Source organism: Tauraco erythrolophus, chromosome 1 (assembly GCF_009769465.1).
Source record: "Tauraco erythrolophus isolate bTauEry1 chromosome 1, bTauEry1.pri, whole genome shotgun sequence".
In the NCBI taxonomy this organism is placed as follows: Eukaryota; Metazoa; Chordata; class Aves; order Musophagiformes; family Musophagidae; genus Tauraco; species Tauraco erythrolophus.
The window spans coordinates 133,610,539-133,625,793 of NC_141465.1; the positions used below are offsets into that span (position 1 = coordinate 133,610,539).

At 43.8% G+C, this 15,255-nt stretch overlaps 1 protein-coding gene across 3 annotated transcripts in view; it reads left to right on the forward strand.

Annotated features, from left to right (window-relative positions):
- The window catches only part of RSF1 (remodeling and spacing factor 1), a 73,972-nt gene extending 59,423 nt beyond the window's left edge, over positions 1-14,549 (forward strand). For all 3 annotated transcript variants that reach the window (XM_086622193.1, XM_086622202.1, XM_086622212.1), the window contains 7 exons: positions 1,047-1,101; positions 2,430-2,539; positions 4,848-4,915; positions 6,051-6,258; positions 8,478-8,701; positions 11,245-11,436; positions 13,460-14,549. In XM_086622193.1, coding sequence (XP_086478319.1) covers positions 1,047-1,101; positions 2,430-2,539; positions 4,848-4,915; positions 6,051-6,258; positions 8,478-8,701; positions 11,245-11,436; positions 13,460-14,034 — 1,432 coding nt within the window. In that variant the 3' untranslated portion in view covers positions 14,035-14,549. The remainder of the gene's footprint in view (positions 1-1,046; positions 1,102-2,429; positions 2,540-4,847; positions 4,916-6,050; positions 6,259-8,477; positions 8,702-11,244; positions 11,437-13,459) is intronic.
- The last annotated feature ends 706 nt before the right edge of the window (positions 14,550-15,255 follow it).

Sequence of the window (15,255 nt, forward strand, 5' to 3'; positions counted from 1 at the left end):
CTTGGTATGAGCCAGCAGTGTGCCCAGGTGGCCAAAAAGGCCAATGGGATACTGGCGTGTATCAAGAATAGTGTGACCAGCAGGAGCAGGGAAGTGATCCTGCCCCTGTACTCGGCACTGGTGAGGCCACACCTGGAATATTGTGCCCAGTTTTGGGCCCCTCGCTTTAAGAGAGATATTGAGCTCCTGGAGCGAGTCCAAAGAAGGGCGACCAAACTGGTCAAGGGGCTGGAAAATAAAACTTATGGGGAGCGGCTGAGGGAGTTGGGGCTGTTTAGCCTGGAGAAGAGGAGGCTGAGGGGAGACCTGATTACGGCCTACAAATACTTGAGAAGGGATGGTGGGGAGGTGGGGGAAGGGCTCTTTACATTAGTGATGGGTGATAGAACAAGAGGAAATGACTATAAGCTTAGTCAGGGGAGATTCAGGTTGGATGTTAGGAAGTATTTCTTCTCTGAAAGGGTTGTCAGCCACTGGAATAGGCTGCCCAGGGAGGTGGTTGAGTCCCCATCCCTGGATGTGTTTAAGAATAGGGTGGATGAACTACTTAGCGATATAGTTTAATGGGGATTAGGGATGGTTGGACTCGATGATCTCTAAGGTCTTTTCCAACCTAGAAATCTATGAATCTATGAATGAATCTATGACTTTTGAATTCCTATTTTATCTCTCAGTGCCGCCAAAGTTGATGGTAGTTATAGATCTGACAGCATCATCTTGATCACAACATTATTCTTTTTCAGTTGTTTTTTAATTGCTTTTTACACCCCAGTTCAATCATTTCTGTGGTGCTTGCAATCTTCAAGTACCGTCGTTTGTCAGAACTCTTTGGAAATGCCTTATGTTATACATGCAGGAAAATGTAATCATAGGAGATTTAGCACAGAATTCCAACTAAAATAACTGTTTCCAGGTGAAGCATCCTCTTGGGGTGTTTCTGCCTCACGGTAGTAAGAGCTTCAATGGTACCAATGGTACCAATTATGACGTTATTGTAGATATCTGCAGTCTTTCTGTAAGCTTATTTTCTTTTTTCTCTCTTAAAGGAAAGAGCGGTTGGTGTACGTGGGTATCAGTATTGAGAACATCATTCCACCTCAGGTAAGTTGCTGTGTCTGTGTTCTGGTGGTGTTTTATTTTCCAGACTTCCCTGAGAAGTCTCTCAGTGGTGTGTTAGAAATGCCAGTAGCATCTCGGAAATAAAAATCAATTTATATGCAGGTCAAAAGTAATTCTAGACCCTTCGTTTTAGACCAAGATTGAATTCAGCAGAAAAACCAAGGCAGCTTTATAATGTTTATTGGAGCCAACTGGTGCCACAGAGTCCTCTGCACTGAAGGATGGCGGAATCGCTTTCTCCTCCTCATGACCTGTGGGTTTTGAGCACAGAGCTCCACCGTTCTGTAGTTTATACGGATGTGATTAAGTTGATTTAATTCTGGTGTCTGCTGTGTAGCTACCTAGGTCTGAGCTAATTGTCGTAGCTTTCCTTCAGAGCTGATGGGAACAAATGTTTTTGGCGTATGAGTCGGTGTATGATGTAGTACCATCATCTAATCTAATAAAGTATTAAATTTGCCTCCAGCAAATGTGTGTAGAAGACACATGTGGTTAAAAACGATAAACATCTAGTGTTTTATTAGCAGATACTTTTATATGGTTTCCCTTGACAGAAGAGGAAAGATGTGTTTATTCGTGTGGAGAACGGCCGCTTCTCACTTCTTAATACGTTTTGAAGTGATTCCTTTGAAGTCTTAGCCGAATGCCTTCGTCTGGAATGATAAACTGTTCCTCACACTAGAATTCAAAATGAAGCTTTTGTTTGTTTAAAACATGGGCTTTCCACTGCCTGGCATAAAGCCAGCTTTCTCCCTGCCTCCAGATAGCAGAAAAATGATTAACAGCTTTTACAAACTTGCTGAAGAGCCTCTGGCTGGGAGCAAATATCTGAAAAATCCAGCCTGGGGGCAGATTTTTTTTTTTTTTTTTTTTAAATTAATAACTTGGAAACAATGCCGTAAAATTAACCTGCGTGGAATTTTATTGAAACTGCACCACGTAAAGGTGTCCCTGTGCTCAGCGTGTATTGATGCTAGCAGCAATTTGTTCAGCTGCTGCATTTACTAGTCCTGGGAGGAACCACCTGAGGTGTGACCTCCGTGTTGTAGTGTTATCACAATGATCCCACAGCCTGAGCCCTCAAACTCTGTGTTTGTGAAATTAAGTAGCCAGTAAGGGCAATGTGGGCCAGTGTTGACGTGAGTGCTGCTGTAACAAGTTATGAAGATGTATTAGAAGCCAAAATGGGTTGTGTTTGGCACGTGAGCTTTCTACATCATGGGGATATCTGTATCGTGTGAGTTCTGGCATCGTGAGTGTGGAGGGAGGGGGGAGATAAAGCTTTTCACACCTCTGTCTTATGTGAACAGGAGCCAGAAATACCTGAAGGTCAGGAAGAAAAGAAGAAAGATTCCAAAAAGCCAAAATCAAAGCTGCTCGAAAGGAGGTCTACCAGAACCCGAAAGTGCATAAGCTACAGGTCGGCAGCTTGTTTAAATAACTTGTAAAACAAAAATAAAATCATACTGTCATTTTTTTTCTCAAGCAACCCACCGCTTCTCATGCACACTTTTGTATTTAAAAGAGGGACCCAACTCAAGTGTCTTTGTTCTTCCCTCTGAACACCGGATATGCTCGATGGTTGTAAAAGCACACGAGGTGGTACAGTGAGGGGGTGATGCATAAACACAAATAAAATGTGTATGGGACTTTGTTCAGGAATAGTGGAGGAGGTTTTGGTGTTCCTGCAGTTTCTGTAGTAAGTTAATTGTACCTCTCCTCTCTGTAGAAAGGGAGACTTACGCTGTGTCTGAAGGCTTCAAATTCCTCTCTTTCTTTTCTGACCCCTTCTTTGCATAAAAGGGGCGTGAAACTTAAAATGCAGTTATGAGACAGTATGTCTAAAAATGGTCTGTAACTCTTTAGAGAAACTATGATAAAAATGCAATTAGTAAATTAAAATTCAAAGATATTTATACTCTGTGCATTCCGAAAGTAGAACAGGTCACTAAAGTTTCCAAAATTCAGCATGATCTTAGTGTTATCTTTTGTTCTCAGTGCATTACCAAGGTGTTTTATAAACTGTTTTCTAGATAATACCTTGAGATGCCCAGTACCTTTTTTGGGATTAGAGAAGAATGCGGCTGCCTGAGAGCTTGTGTTTTGTCCCAGCTGCATTAGGAATGTAAAAAAATAAACCCAAACAACTATTGCCTTTCCTCCTGCTCTGTGTAGAACTTTATCATCAAAAAATTAGAACATTGCAACTTTTAAAACCTTGCAACAATAACCATGATTAAACTAATAGTCAGGCGTGGCGTTTGTATATGCTGAGTTTTCCAGCCTGTTCGGAAAACTCAGTCTGACCTTGCTTAGCTGCTGATTTTCAGTAACTTTTTAAATTAACAGCAGAAGCCAGACTAACGAAAATGCCATTGCTGCTTTGGGAAATGAGGTATTTGTGTAAGGAACGCTATGCCACAGCCAAGGTTATATAGATTTGCTGTTATGTTCATGACAGATCAGACAGCATCTGACCAGGAGTGAAAAAAAACCCTTGCCTGTAGGATATCTGGCATGCCTTCAGCAGGACACATGTTGTGCAAAGACAGTAATTTTTTTTGGAAATAGTGTTTTGTATAATGTTGTTCTGGAAAAATCAATCTTCTGATACAAAATGATAGAGTCTTTCTTACAGACTCCATCGTACACGTAACTTTGAGCCGGTGAAAATATCACATGTGTGACTTCCAATTTGTACGTCCGCAGCGAGTTCCCACTGGTGTCGCTGGGAATTGTGTAGGCCTTCCTTCAGCTGGGGAAAACAAATGCCAAACGTCTGATTCCGCTTCCATTTTAAAGAGGTTGTGGGGTTTTTTTAGTGGGGTGAAGGGAAAATAGTGTTTGAGTAATGTGGAACTAATCTTATTGATGGCATAATTCCAAAGTCGCTTCCTTGCTGTGTAACGATCCTTTTTTAGGGGTTTTGAATTCATAACTGAAGAAACAAACCGAAGTCATCTCTGTGAAAGGGCTGGATCCCTTTTCCCCCGTTTGCTGTTCCCTTTCCATGAGCTACTCAGCGTGCAGAGATGTAAAAGCTGCTGCAGGACAAGCCTGCTCAAATATTTTGCTTTTCTTTGTGCTATTTATGGAACACGACTTATAGCTTAGATAAATATATGTATATCTGTCTTTACTGTGTACAGTGTATTTTATCTGTTCAGCTTAGGGTGTTGCAGATCCATAAAGTATCGTTACCATGAGCTTTAAGAGGAGAAAGAAGCTCTCTGAAATAAGTTTTGAAGGAAAATTTAGACAGGATAAATAATTTTACTTCGACTTTAATAGATGCTTTTCAGAAAGTCTGTTTTGCGTACTGGTAGTGCACATACCATCTCATGAAAGGTGTGGAAAAAATTATTAATGCTTTGTGTGAAAAATGCCACTGATACCATACTTGAAGAATTCTCAAATTATATGTTCTTAAATTCAGTGGTATATCATGTAAAATGGAAGTGTTTTTCTGTTCACATAAATCGATAGTAAGACAGCCAGGCAATGATAAATAATTGTTTCCAAAGTAGAAATAAGAAACACATCTTTTAAAAAAAACTTGCTATTTTATCCTCAATCCGGCCCATTATCTTTGTTAATTTATTACCTATCCAGCCCGTTGTCTGTGCAGTGTGATTTCTAACAGCAGTTTTAGATTTCGAGGTATGTTTTTATACTATAATTTAATTAAGGTTTGCTTCAAGGTGGTTAATGACAGCTGTTACTTTTAGGTTCGATGAATTTGATGAGGCAATTGATGAGGCAATTGAAGATGACATCAAGGAGGCTGATGGAGGAGGTATGTTTCTGATGTTATTTGGTTTTCATTGCAATGCTGATAAGATAAAACCAAATTTATTTTGATATGAGAAGCAACAAATATCATCCTCTCCCTTAAACTTTGTAGTTCATGGGTTTTACTGCTCTATTTTTGGAATCAAACTCAATAGTTTCCCTTGGGAACGGCCATCCCAGGCTGCCAAAAGATGCCGAAAAGTATTTGGTCTTGATAGATAAATTCATCTTGTCCATGTTTTGATATATGAGGACAACAAATTACCATGATAAGGAAAGTCTTAAAATGAATTTGCTAAGTTTTGGGCTTGAGACTGGAATGGCAGCTAGTGCTGTTGATGTTTGTTCCCTGTGAAAACTGGGCTCGTAGATTGATCCTAAGATGGACCCTCTAAAGACTGGCTCTACAGAGTCATCTTAAAAATATTAACCCAGACCCGTAAGCACTTCTCAGTTGTACGTGAATAAAGTGAAATTACGTTCTTCGTTGCCTCTTAAGGCAACGTTAGGGGACCAAAGGAGAGATCTTCAGCAGTATCTGAGATGTAGATGGATTTGGGCTCCTGCATCACCTTAACTTGCGTGGAGAGAGCTGCCATGAAACGTTCTGCCTCCGGTGCTTGGCCTGCAGGGTGTCCCTAAAGACACTGGTTTTCAGAAGCTCGGTGGGTGTGTACTGGCACTCTGAAAACTGGGTGTCTGTGGGTGTGTAACACGAGACCTGTATAATAAAAACAACTCTCAACAGTAAAATCAGCTTTTCAGAAACTCTGCTCTCTGGCCAAACAGCAACTTTAGCACGTCCATCTCCCAGGAAGGATGTGTTCAGCGTTGGGAAGATGCATTTTCTGATAGTTACCCTACTCGAAAGGCACCACCATGGGTAATCACATGGGCGGGGTTTGAGTATTGGAAAGCCAACACTCATCCACTGTCTTCCGCTTGGAGCTCAGGATTCCCAGGTGACCCCAGCTGAGGCTTTGTTTGTCAGGAACGAGACTCCAGACAGTGTCTTGCACGACAAAAGATTATTCTGCTTTGCAGAAAGTAAACTGAAGCTAGAGACATGGAAGAAAGATACGTGTAAAGTTAAAAAATAAATGTGCTCTTTTCTCCCCCCTTTCTATCCCTGAATCCAGGCATTGGGAGAGGCAAAGACATGTCTAACATCACAGGTCACCGTGGAAAAGACATTTCCACAATCCTAGAGGAAGAAAGGAAAGAAAACAAGCGACCGCAAAGGGCTGCTGCAGCACGACGCAAGAAACGACGGCGACTAAACGACTTGGACAGCGACAGCAATCTGGATGAAGAGGAGAGCGAGGATGAATTCAAGATCAGCGATGGGTAGGTCTGCGATTTAACTCCCAGCGCTCCCAGTGCCCCAAAACGATCACTGGGAGCATGTGCCCAGTGCTGGAGCAGCACTGCAGAGTGCCAGCAAAAGCCCTCCTGGCTTAGGGGAACGTCATCGTACTGGAAAAACTGCACTCTGGACCCAGGTGCTGAAATCATCCGGACTGTGTTTTAAGCAAAACATGTTTTGGAAATGTTACTGGTATGTTTGAGGCTCCAGGCACGGTTCTGTTAGTGAAGGAGCCAGAGGGGCTCAGGTCTCTGACTGATGAGACTGTCTGGCACAAATCCGTAACAAAATCGTGGCTAAAACGAGGATAGCTGTTTCCTTTTGAAAACAGGTCCTGTTTTGTGAGATTTTTCTCGGGCCTGATGGTCACTTAGAAATTGGAGGAGTAAAATGCCCCCATTTAGAGCACACAGAACTTGACCTGCAGATTCTGAAATCGATTCTTGACTTCTGCTCCATAGGAGGTAGAGTTTGAAAACAGCCAAAGAAGTGGTTTATATGCAGAAAACAAATACACGTCATGTGAAGCTTTAAATGCTACATGAGTGTTGCTCTGGCTAACCGAAGCTCTCTTTCCATGGAATTTCTCATTGTTCAGTCTGGGGAATTCCTAAGTTAAAAAAATTAATAGTAATTTTAGATGACCTTTATGCCTCAGTGAAGAAACATAATGGAGCATGAGGTCCAGGCTCTTTATCATCAACATTTAAAGCTCTACACAAGTCACCGAGTCAATTCACTAAGTGTGCGAATAATCTGTACATCAGAGATGCAAATTTTGAGCTTTGTTTTTCACCTGCGACCACGCTGAGGACATCTCAGTGGCACCCTGAATAGTTGAGCTAGATGTGCTGGAAGTTTCCAGTCGATCAGTGTAGCTTGCAGAAATCTCACAGAATTAGTTGATCAGTTGAAGGGTGCTCATGTGTTTTCAACTCCATCCTCTGCTGAATGCCTTCTGGATGTTATACTGGGATCTTTAGCCAGCTGGTGGCCAGCTGCAAGGAACTCTGTGCCTTCAGTGTCCAATGGTTTTTAAAAAAGCATTGGCTCACTTGTGAAATGAGGGGAACGTTACAGGCCAACAAGTTTGCGAGATGCGTGTTTCGCATGAGAGCAATAGTTCCATGGTAAGACACGATATCCTAATTCTCAGAAACTGTAGAACAGTGCTTGGTTGGTGAAGGGGAGGTCAGCTCTGCCAGATCATGGTGGGTGGTGTGTTCCCCTCCGCAGGTGATGCTCATCCATAGAATGCTTTGGGTTGGAAGGGACCTCAATGATCATCTAGTTCCAACCCCCCTGCCATGGGCAGGGACACTCTCCACTACACCAGGTTGCCCAAAGCCTCATCCAACCTGGCCTTGAACACTTCCAGGGATGGGGCAGCCACAGCGTCTCTGGGCAACCTGTTCCAGTGCCTCACCACCCTCACAGTGAAAAATTTCTTGCTTAGATCTAATCTAAATCTCCCCTCTTTCAGTTTGAATCCATTGCCCCTTGTCCTATCACTACATGCCCTTGTAAAAAGTCCCTCCCCAGCTTTCCTGCAGGCCCCCTTTAGGCACTCCATAGTTTTTGCTACAGAGATCTTACAAGACAGCGTACTACAGGAACGCTCTAGAATCTGTCCTGTGTAAATGTCACCTGTAGTCTCAGTTTCACAGTGTTTATATTCACCTGCTGTTCTGATCTGCTGTGTGATGCACTGTAAAGCTGTATCCCAAGTGTACAGCTGAAACCCAACATCAATGATGGCAGTTACTCCCTGTGTACTATCTTTGCTCCGTGTAGTGATAGGACAAGGGGCAATGGCTTTGAACTGAAAGAGGGGAGATTTGGATTGGATATAAGGAAGAAATTTTTCACCCAGAGGGTGGTGAGGCACCGGAACAGGTTGCCCAGAGAAGTTGTAGATGCCCCATACCTGGTAGTGTTCCAGGCCAGGTTGGATGAGGCTTTGGGCAACCTGGTGTTGTGGAGGGTTTCCCTGCCCATGGTAGGGGGGTTGGAACTGGATGGTCTTTGAGGTCCCTTCCAACCCAAACCATTCCATGATTCTATGATTACTACAAGATTTATGCATTTTTTTGTGTAAGACAATACTTATTTGGCATATATCTCTCGCAAAATACAAGTACGGTTTGGATCCTTTGTTTCTGATCTCTCTCTCTGTTGTCTGTGTTCTCTCTTTGAACAGATCTCAGGACGAGTTTGTTATATCAGAGGAAAATCTGGATGAGAGTGAAGACGACCCACCATCAAACGAAGACAGTGATTCGGAGTTCTGTGCCCGCATATCCAGGCGACACCTTTCCAGGCCCATGAGGCAAAGCAGGCGGTTACGAAGGAAAACAGTCAAGAAAAAATACTCTGAAGATGACGAAGATGAAGATTCTGAGGACAATTCAAGCAGAGAATCTGGTGAGTATAAGAAGTCGTCTTATGGAGTCCTCTCCTACAAAGACAAGCTGAGAGAGTTGGGGCTGTTCAGCCTGGAGAAGAGAAGGCTCCGGGGTGATCTTATTGCAGCTTTCCAGTACCTAAAGCGGGGCTACAGGAAAGCTGGAGAGAGACTTTTTACAAGGGCGTGTAGTGATAGGACAAGGGGCAATGGATTTAAACTGAAAGAGGGCAGATTTAGGTTAGATATAAGGAAGAAATTTTTCCCTCTGAGGGTGGTGAGGCACTGGCACAGGTTGCCCAAAGAAGTTGTGGCTGCCCCATCCCTGGAAGTGTTCAAAGCCAGGTTGGATGAGGCTTTGGGCAACCTGGTGTAGTGGAGGGTGTCCCTGCCCATGGCAGGGGGGTTGGCTTTGAGGTCCCTTCCAACCCAAACCATTCCATGATTCTATAAGTCTTAAATATATTAAATACTCTGTACTGGAGAGAGGAAGAGTGGAATCTGTTTCCTGTCACGACTGACACTAACTTGTTGGCTTGCTTTGCTCAAGTCAGGCGTCATCTTTGCTGTAAAGCAGTTTGCTGCTTGTGCTGTGAATATTCTGCAGGAAATTGGTGCTTAGAACCAAGTTCTTGGCATTTTAAGTAATTATGTATTTAAATGAGTGCTTGTGCTGTGATGCAAAAGGCCACCTTTGTGGATAGCTTCAGCTACCCCCTACCTTCCTGTTTGGCACATGATTGCAGGGAAGAGAAAGGATGGAGGCAAAAAAAGTACTTCTTCATAGCTACTTTTGAAGACCTTCTGAATACCTTTGAAAAACCTTCTGAAAGACACGTTTTTCCCTCGCTTTGTATGGAAGAAAATGCCTTCAGTTCTTTGTATGGAAGGAAATTCCTTCAGTTGTGTGGCATTCTGTGTTCTCTGGCAGGCTTGAAAGCAAACGGTAATGCCTTGGATTTCTCTCTCTCCTGCCATTATCCTTTTTGATCTTTAGTAACTGAACATTCCTGCGTCGCGGGAGAACATAATACCTCACTTTGTTGTACTTGTCCTTCAACCAGGTCGTGTTCTGTTTGCACAGTTTGAAGTGTGAGAGCTGTAGCTGTGCAATACTGAGAACTTTCTCATGATTAGCACCTTTCTCCTTGCTTCAACTTCACGTGAGACCCAGTCCTAGAAAGTGCCAGATAGATAAGCCACTTATTTTTACTTATTTTTATTGTGAGCTTCAGGTACTAAGCCCACTGGAACCTTGCATTATTACAGCGTGCGTTATCTTTCCAGTGTTTTATCTGTCTCTAGAATGAACGTGTTGGAGTATTTTGCTTTGAGGTACTGGTTTCTTAAAGGAGGGGTCACGCATGGACAGATGAAGATAGTTACATGCACGTCAGACAGTTGCTGTCTCGCTGTCCTGAGTGCATCATTGCACTGGTCTTAAGCTGTTATCCATGAAGATACTGGCAGAAGCCTGAAGAGATGGCTCATCTGTTCTGTAATGCACAGAAGCAACTATTTGTACTCTGGTGGACACACATCTGTGAGAAAATCAGCTGATTCCAGTGTCATTCCGTATATATCTCGGCATATAGTCTTAGCTGTGTGGTTTTCTCTCTTACTCCCACTGTTGTCCCTCAGGATCCTGCTTTAAGCCTGTTTGAGCCAAGGAAATAAGGTACTGCAAGTGGCTTTGTAGTCTCCAGAGATGGAGGTTCTCTCTGAAGGTGGTTTTCGTGTTGACTTGCTCTGATTCTTTCTCTAATGTTTCAGGAAGTAAAGAGGATGCCACTTTGATCTGTGACTCATGTCAGTCACTAACTTAGGAGCAGTTTGGGACATGTATAGAAATGTATTTGGGATAATTGTTCTGGCACAGCTCAGTGAAAAAGCAGCTCAAGGTGACTCAAGGCTATTTTCAGCTGATGTAAATAAATTTAATTCTTAAGGACAGTAGCTGGTGCAGGAAGAACTGTGAACGATGGTAAGTTTCTTCTGTCCGGTTTCTGTTTCAGGCAAACTTACAATCGACTGAGACTGTTTTTTTTGTTGTTGTTAATTTGAATTCTATAACTCGGATCTTACCTGGAGTTTCATCTTGTCAGTGGCTTTTCATCTACCTGTTCTTAAAAGTGTTCGAGTTAGAATACAATTTATTTAAATTTTAAAACCAGAAAGGACTTTCCAGTGTCAGTGGTAAAGTGCATCATCAACTCCAGTTTGGTAAGGTTGTTTCAGCTGTCAGGAACTGTAGAGGAGGCAACTTTGGCACCAGTAGAGATGAGGGAACAAAAAGACTGGAGGGAAACATTCTTCTGGAGGAGTTTGAGGGAGGTTGGAAAGGGGTTTGTGAGAAGATTTGAAAACCAAGCAATTCTACACTGGTGATGAATGGAGGAACTGGTGCACGAGCCTGGAGCGAGTCAGAGTAACGAGGCATGATGGTTGAGACTCTCCTGTGCTGGAGGAGCGTGTGATTTTATTGGTGCTGGTCTAAGGCTTATCCAAATGGTGCAGTTTTGCTTTAAGGGAATAACACACGTCACCGTTTTCTTCTGTGCAGAGAGTGGGGATTACACGGATTACAGTGACGACGATTACCTGGAAACTCGGAGGAGAAGATCGAGACGGAATCAGAAGAGACAAGTTAATTATAAGGAAGATTCAGAAAGTGATGGCTCACAGAAAAGTGTCCGATACGGGAAGGAGTTAAGAAGAGTTCATAAACGCAGGCTCTCCACGTCGGATAGTGAAGGTAAAATAAACGGTCCACCGTTTGCAGGAGCTGGTGTGTGTCAGCGTTAGCACCCAGAGAAAACTGTGTGTAATTCAGAGATGTCAGAGAATCTCCTTTCTAGAGTTTTGTGATGTTTCTCAAACTGTTTCCTTCTGAAACAGTCTGCTCGTACTTTCTGATGCACTTCTTAAAGTCACTGTTGCCCCTAATCCTGATGTCCAGGTCCGAATTAACTGCTTCTGGCACGGAGTGCTGGCATCACAAAAACTGGCATTGGTGAAACTGTTTCGCCACTTTTCTGTTAAGAGGTCACAAAACTTCATCCCACGAGTCTGGAAAGATTCTCTTTTGTAAGAGAAAGGGTATTTCTTCTGGTGCCCAGTTGTGTTTGTGCTGGGGTCAAGACTCACTCCATCCTGTTCGAAGGCGCTGTGGTAAGGACAGAGGAGACCTGCTCCCAGTAACAGCAGTCACACCGTGACGACTGGTGTGTGTTCTGGTGTGAAATCAGCTTGGCAAAAGCGGCCTCTGGCTTTGGGCGCTTCGCATTCTGGGCGCCCAGCTTGTGAGACCTCAGGTCGGGCTTTCAGAGCCCCATCCAGGTTGCCATGGATGCCAGGCGGCCTCAGGAAAACACCTGCCGAGTGCCTCTGATTTGTAGGTAAGTTTTGGAAGTGCTGGCCTGAGTTCACGGAGCGTTAGTGGCTCCTCTCAGGTGGAGGGAAACAAGAGCGTAACGCAACTGTGTAGTATCTCGAAAACTTGATCCTACACTTGGACACAGCCTGTTGTCACAAGTAGGATGTGTGGGCTCTCTGCCGAGAATCTGCTGCATGGTGGCCGGGTGTTTTCCGGCCTGCACTTGGGAATTTAAACAGTGCCTGACTTGACGGTGTCTTTTCTTCCTGAAATCCCGTTTCCTCAGGTATTTTTGGTACTGGCTTTGTGCGTATTAAAATCTGCACTGTTTAGTACCATTCCAGCAGTCTCTCAGAATTCCCAGAGTGTGTAGGTAACAGTGGGATGGAAATGTAATTGTGCTGAAAACACAGGAGCTCTGACAGAGTCTCTAGCAACTCGAACCCACATGAAATAATTCTCTTTAAAATGACAATTCACGTGCATTTCTAACGGAAATCACAAGGAGACGTCAAATGCCGTTTGATTTTTCAGTCTGTTTTTTCTCAGTGAAGCCATCAAGGGTCAGTGTAAAGCCTGTCAGTCTATAGGCAATATTCCATTTTGCCAAAAAAAAAAAAAAAAAAAAAAAGCGCCTCTGATTAAAGGGCAGTGAAGTGCAGGTGACATTTGGTCAGTGTTGATGTGCTTTGGAAGAAGTTGGATATAATTTGGAAGTGGCAGGGGTGTAGTACAGTTGTGTTTGTGTATATTTATATGTTTTTATGATAATGCAGCCATTATTTGGGCTCCCAGTTTTTAGAAAAGCAGGTAAATTACTCGGTTTCAGTAAAGCAGGTGCTGTGAGATTAGAGATAACAGTTCTGCATGACTCCGGGCGCACAGTTGCCACTTGTAGGGGAGAACACACCGGCTTCCAAAGCCTCTGGAACTTCTCGGATTGGAAACAGGATATCAACAAATTGTTGGCCTTTGCTACCTGAGCAGTTTATTTGGATATAAGAAAGAAATTTTTCACTCCGAGGGTGGTGAGGCACTGGCACAGGTTGCCCAGAGAAGCTGTGGATGCCCCATCCCTGGAAGTGTTCAAGGCCAGGCTGGATGAAGCTTCGAGCAACCTGGTGTAGTGGAGGGTGTCCCTGCCCATGGCAGAGGGGTTGGAACTAGATGATCTTTGAGGTCCCTTCCAACCCAAACCATTCTGTGATTCTATGATTTAAAAAGTAAAAATAATGCAAGTGTTTTGACACGGTCCCGGCACCTGGGGAAGGCGATGGAAGTGTGTGTGCTGAGAGAAAGGGAGATGGCTGCGTAGTGAGTGTGAAAGATGAAAATAAAAAAGCATAATTGTTTTGGTTGCACTCAGATTTGCTAATGGCTTTAAGTCTTGTGCTTATTCCAGAGAGCTACACATCTAAGAACTCTGAAGATGAAGAATCCACCAAGGAGTCCAAGCGATTGGTTCGAAAACGCCGGCGAAGTACGGATGACTACTCTGAGGAAGAAGGAGAGGATGAGGAAGGCGAAGGGAAGCCTGTCCGCAAACGGCTGAATCGGATCGAAACAGACGACGAAGATAACTGCGAAAACGCTAACGACGCGGTGGAAAACCCCGCTCCTGCCAATAAGCTGCCAGCACCACCAGCTCCTCAAGACACCACCAAGAAGCACTGCTACCGGATAGAAAGCGACGACGAAGATGACTTTGATAACGTGGGGAAAGTAGAGAGCCCTTTGGACTACAGCCTGGTGGACTTGCCATCCACCAACGGACAGAGCCCAGGTAAAACCATTGAGAACTTGATTGGCAAGCCGAGCGAGAAGACCCAGGCCCCCAAGGACAGCACAGCCAGCGCCAGCCTGGCGCCCAACGGGACGGGCAGCGGGCAGGAAGCAGTAGGGCCGGAGGAAGATGAAGATGAACTTTTGAGAGTGACTGACCTTGTTGATTACGTCTGTAACAGTGAACAGTTATAAGACTTCCATTTTTGTGCTAATTTATTCCACGGTAGCTCATACCAGCGGGCCAGTTATTAAAAGCTGTTTTATTTTTCCTAGAAAATTCTCCACTACAGTATCACTTTTTAGAAGCAAGAATTTCACCAGTCCTGCAGTCTTTCTGTGAAGTGACCAGTTTTGAACTTTGAAGATGAATTGCTGTAAATTCCCTTTCTTCCCCCCTCCCCCTTCTCCTTCCAAGTCCATGGTCCTGGGTAATTTCACTCACAAAAACCTTATAACAACAAGAGATTTGTATATTTTTGACTTTATATTTCCTGAGTGCATACAAATTTGTGGAAATGGGTGGCCTAAGAAAGCATTCCAAATCGGTCAGGGCCCAAACCGGAACTGGGGTGGGTTTGGCTCAAGGGGTGGGGAGGGGGGATGCAGAAGCACTTGTGCTTTAGCTTTTTCATATGAGATATATATTATATTTAAATGTTCACAACTTAGATTACAACTTAACAGACAGTTAAAAAAAAAAAAGAAAATTAATGTCTGTACTGTCGCATTTTGTGAGTTGTAGGTTAACATACCATAGCTCATTTTTAGTAATCACCTTCACGGAAGCAGTTTGATTTCAATGCTGGAGGCAAACAGAGTGATTAGAAGCTGAGGAGGTACCATAAACGAGAACTCTACTATCCGTTATGACTTGCAGACTTTCCTAATAAACATCCTTTCGAGTGTTTGTACAGTAAAGTGTACTGTAATGACGTTTTTGACAGCCCGAACACGCTAGCCGTGAGTTTGCATCGCTCCTCAGACGGTCTGCGATGCACGGTGCCTAGTGGGAGGACGGACGGATGGACGGACGCGCAGTTGGTCTGCAAGCTGGATGGCATCTTGACGTGCTGCAGGCTTTCACAGCCAGAGGAACCCTGCCCGGCCCCTCGAGTTCCACCATCCGTTGGAGTATTCGGAGCGAAACGCGTTTGTCCGAAACGGCGCTGACCGCAGCGTGACGGTGCATCAGAGGATTGAGGGATTTTCCAGTAAACCGTGACTGGTCCATTCATGTCCTTAATATCTACTTCAAATTGAAGTAAACAAATGGAACAGTTTTCCTTTTGGAGGTTTTCTGTTTGGGGTTTGTGTGTGGGGTTTTTTTTTTTTTTTTTGATTTTACTTATCTGCCTCGATGTATTAGCAGGTTTCGAATGTAGTGTTGGCCTTTGGCCATTAGGATTTTCTTAA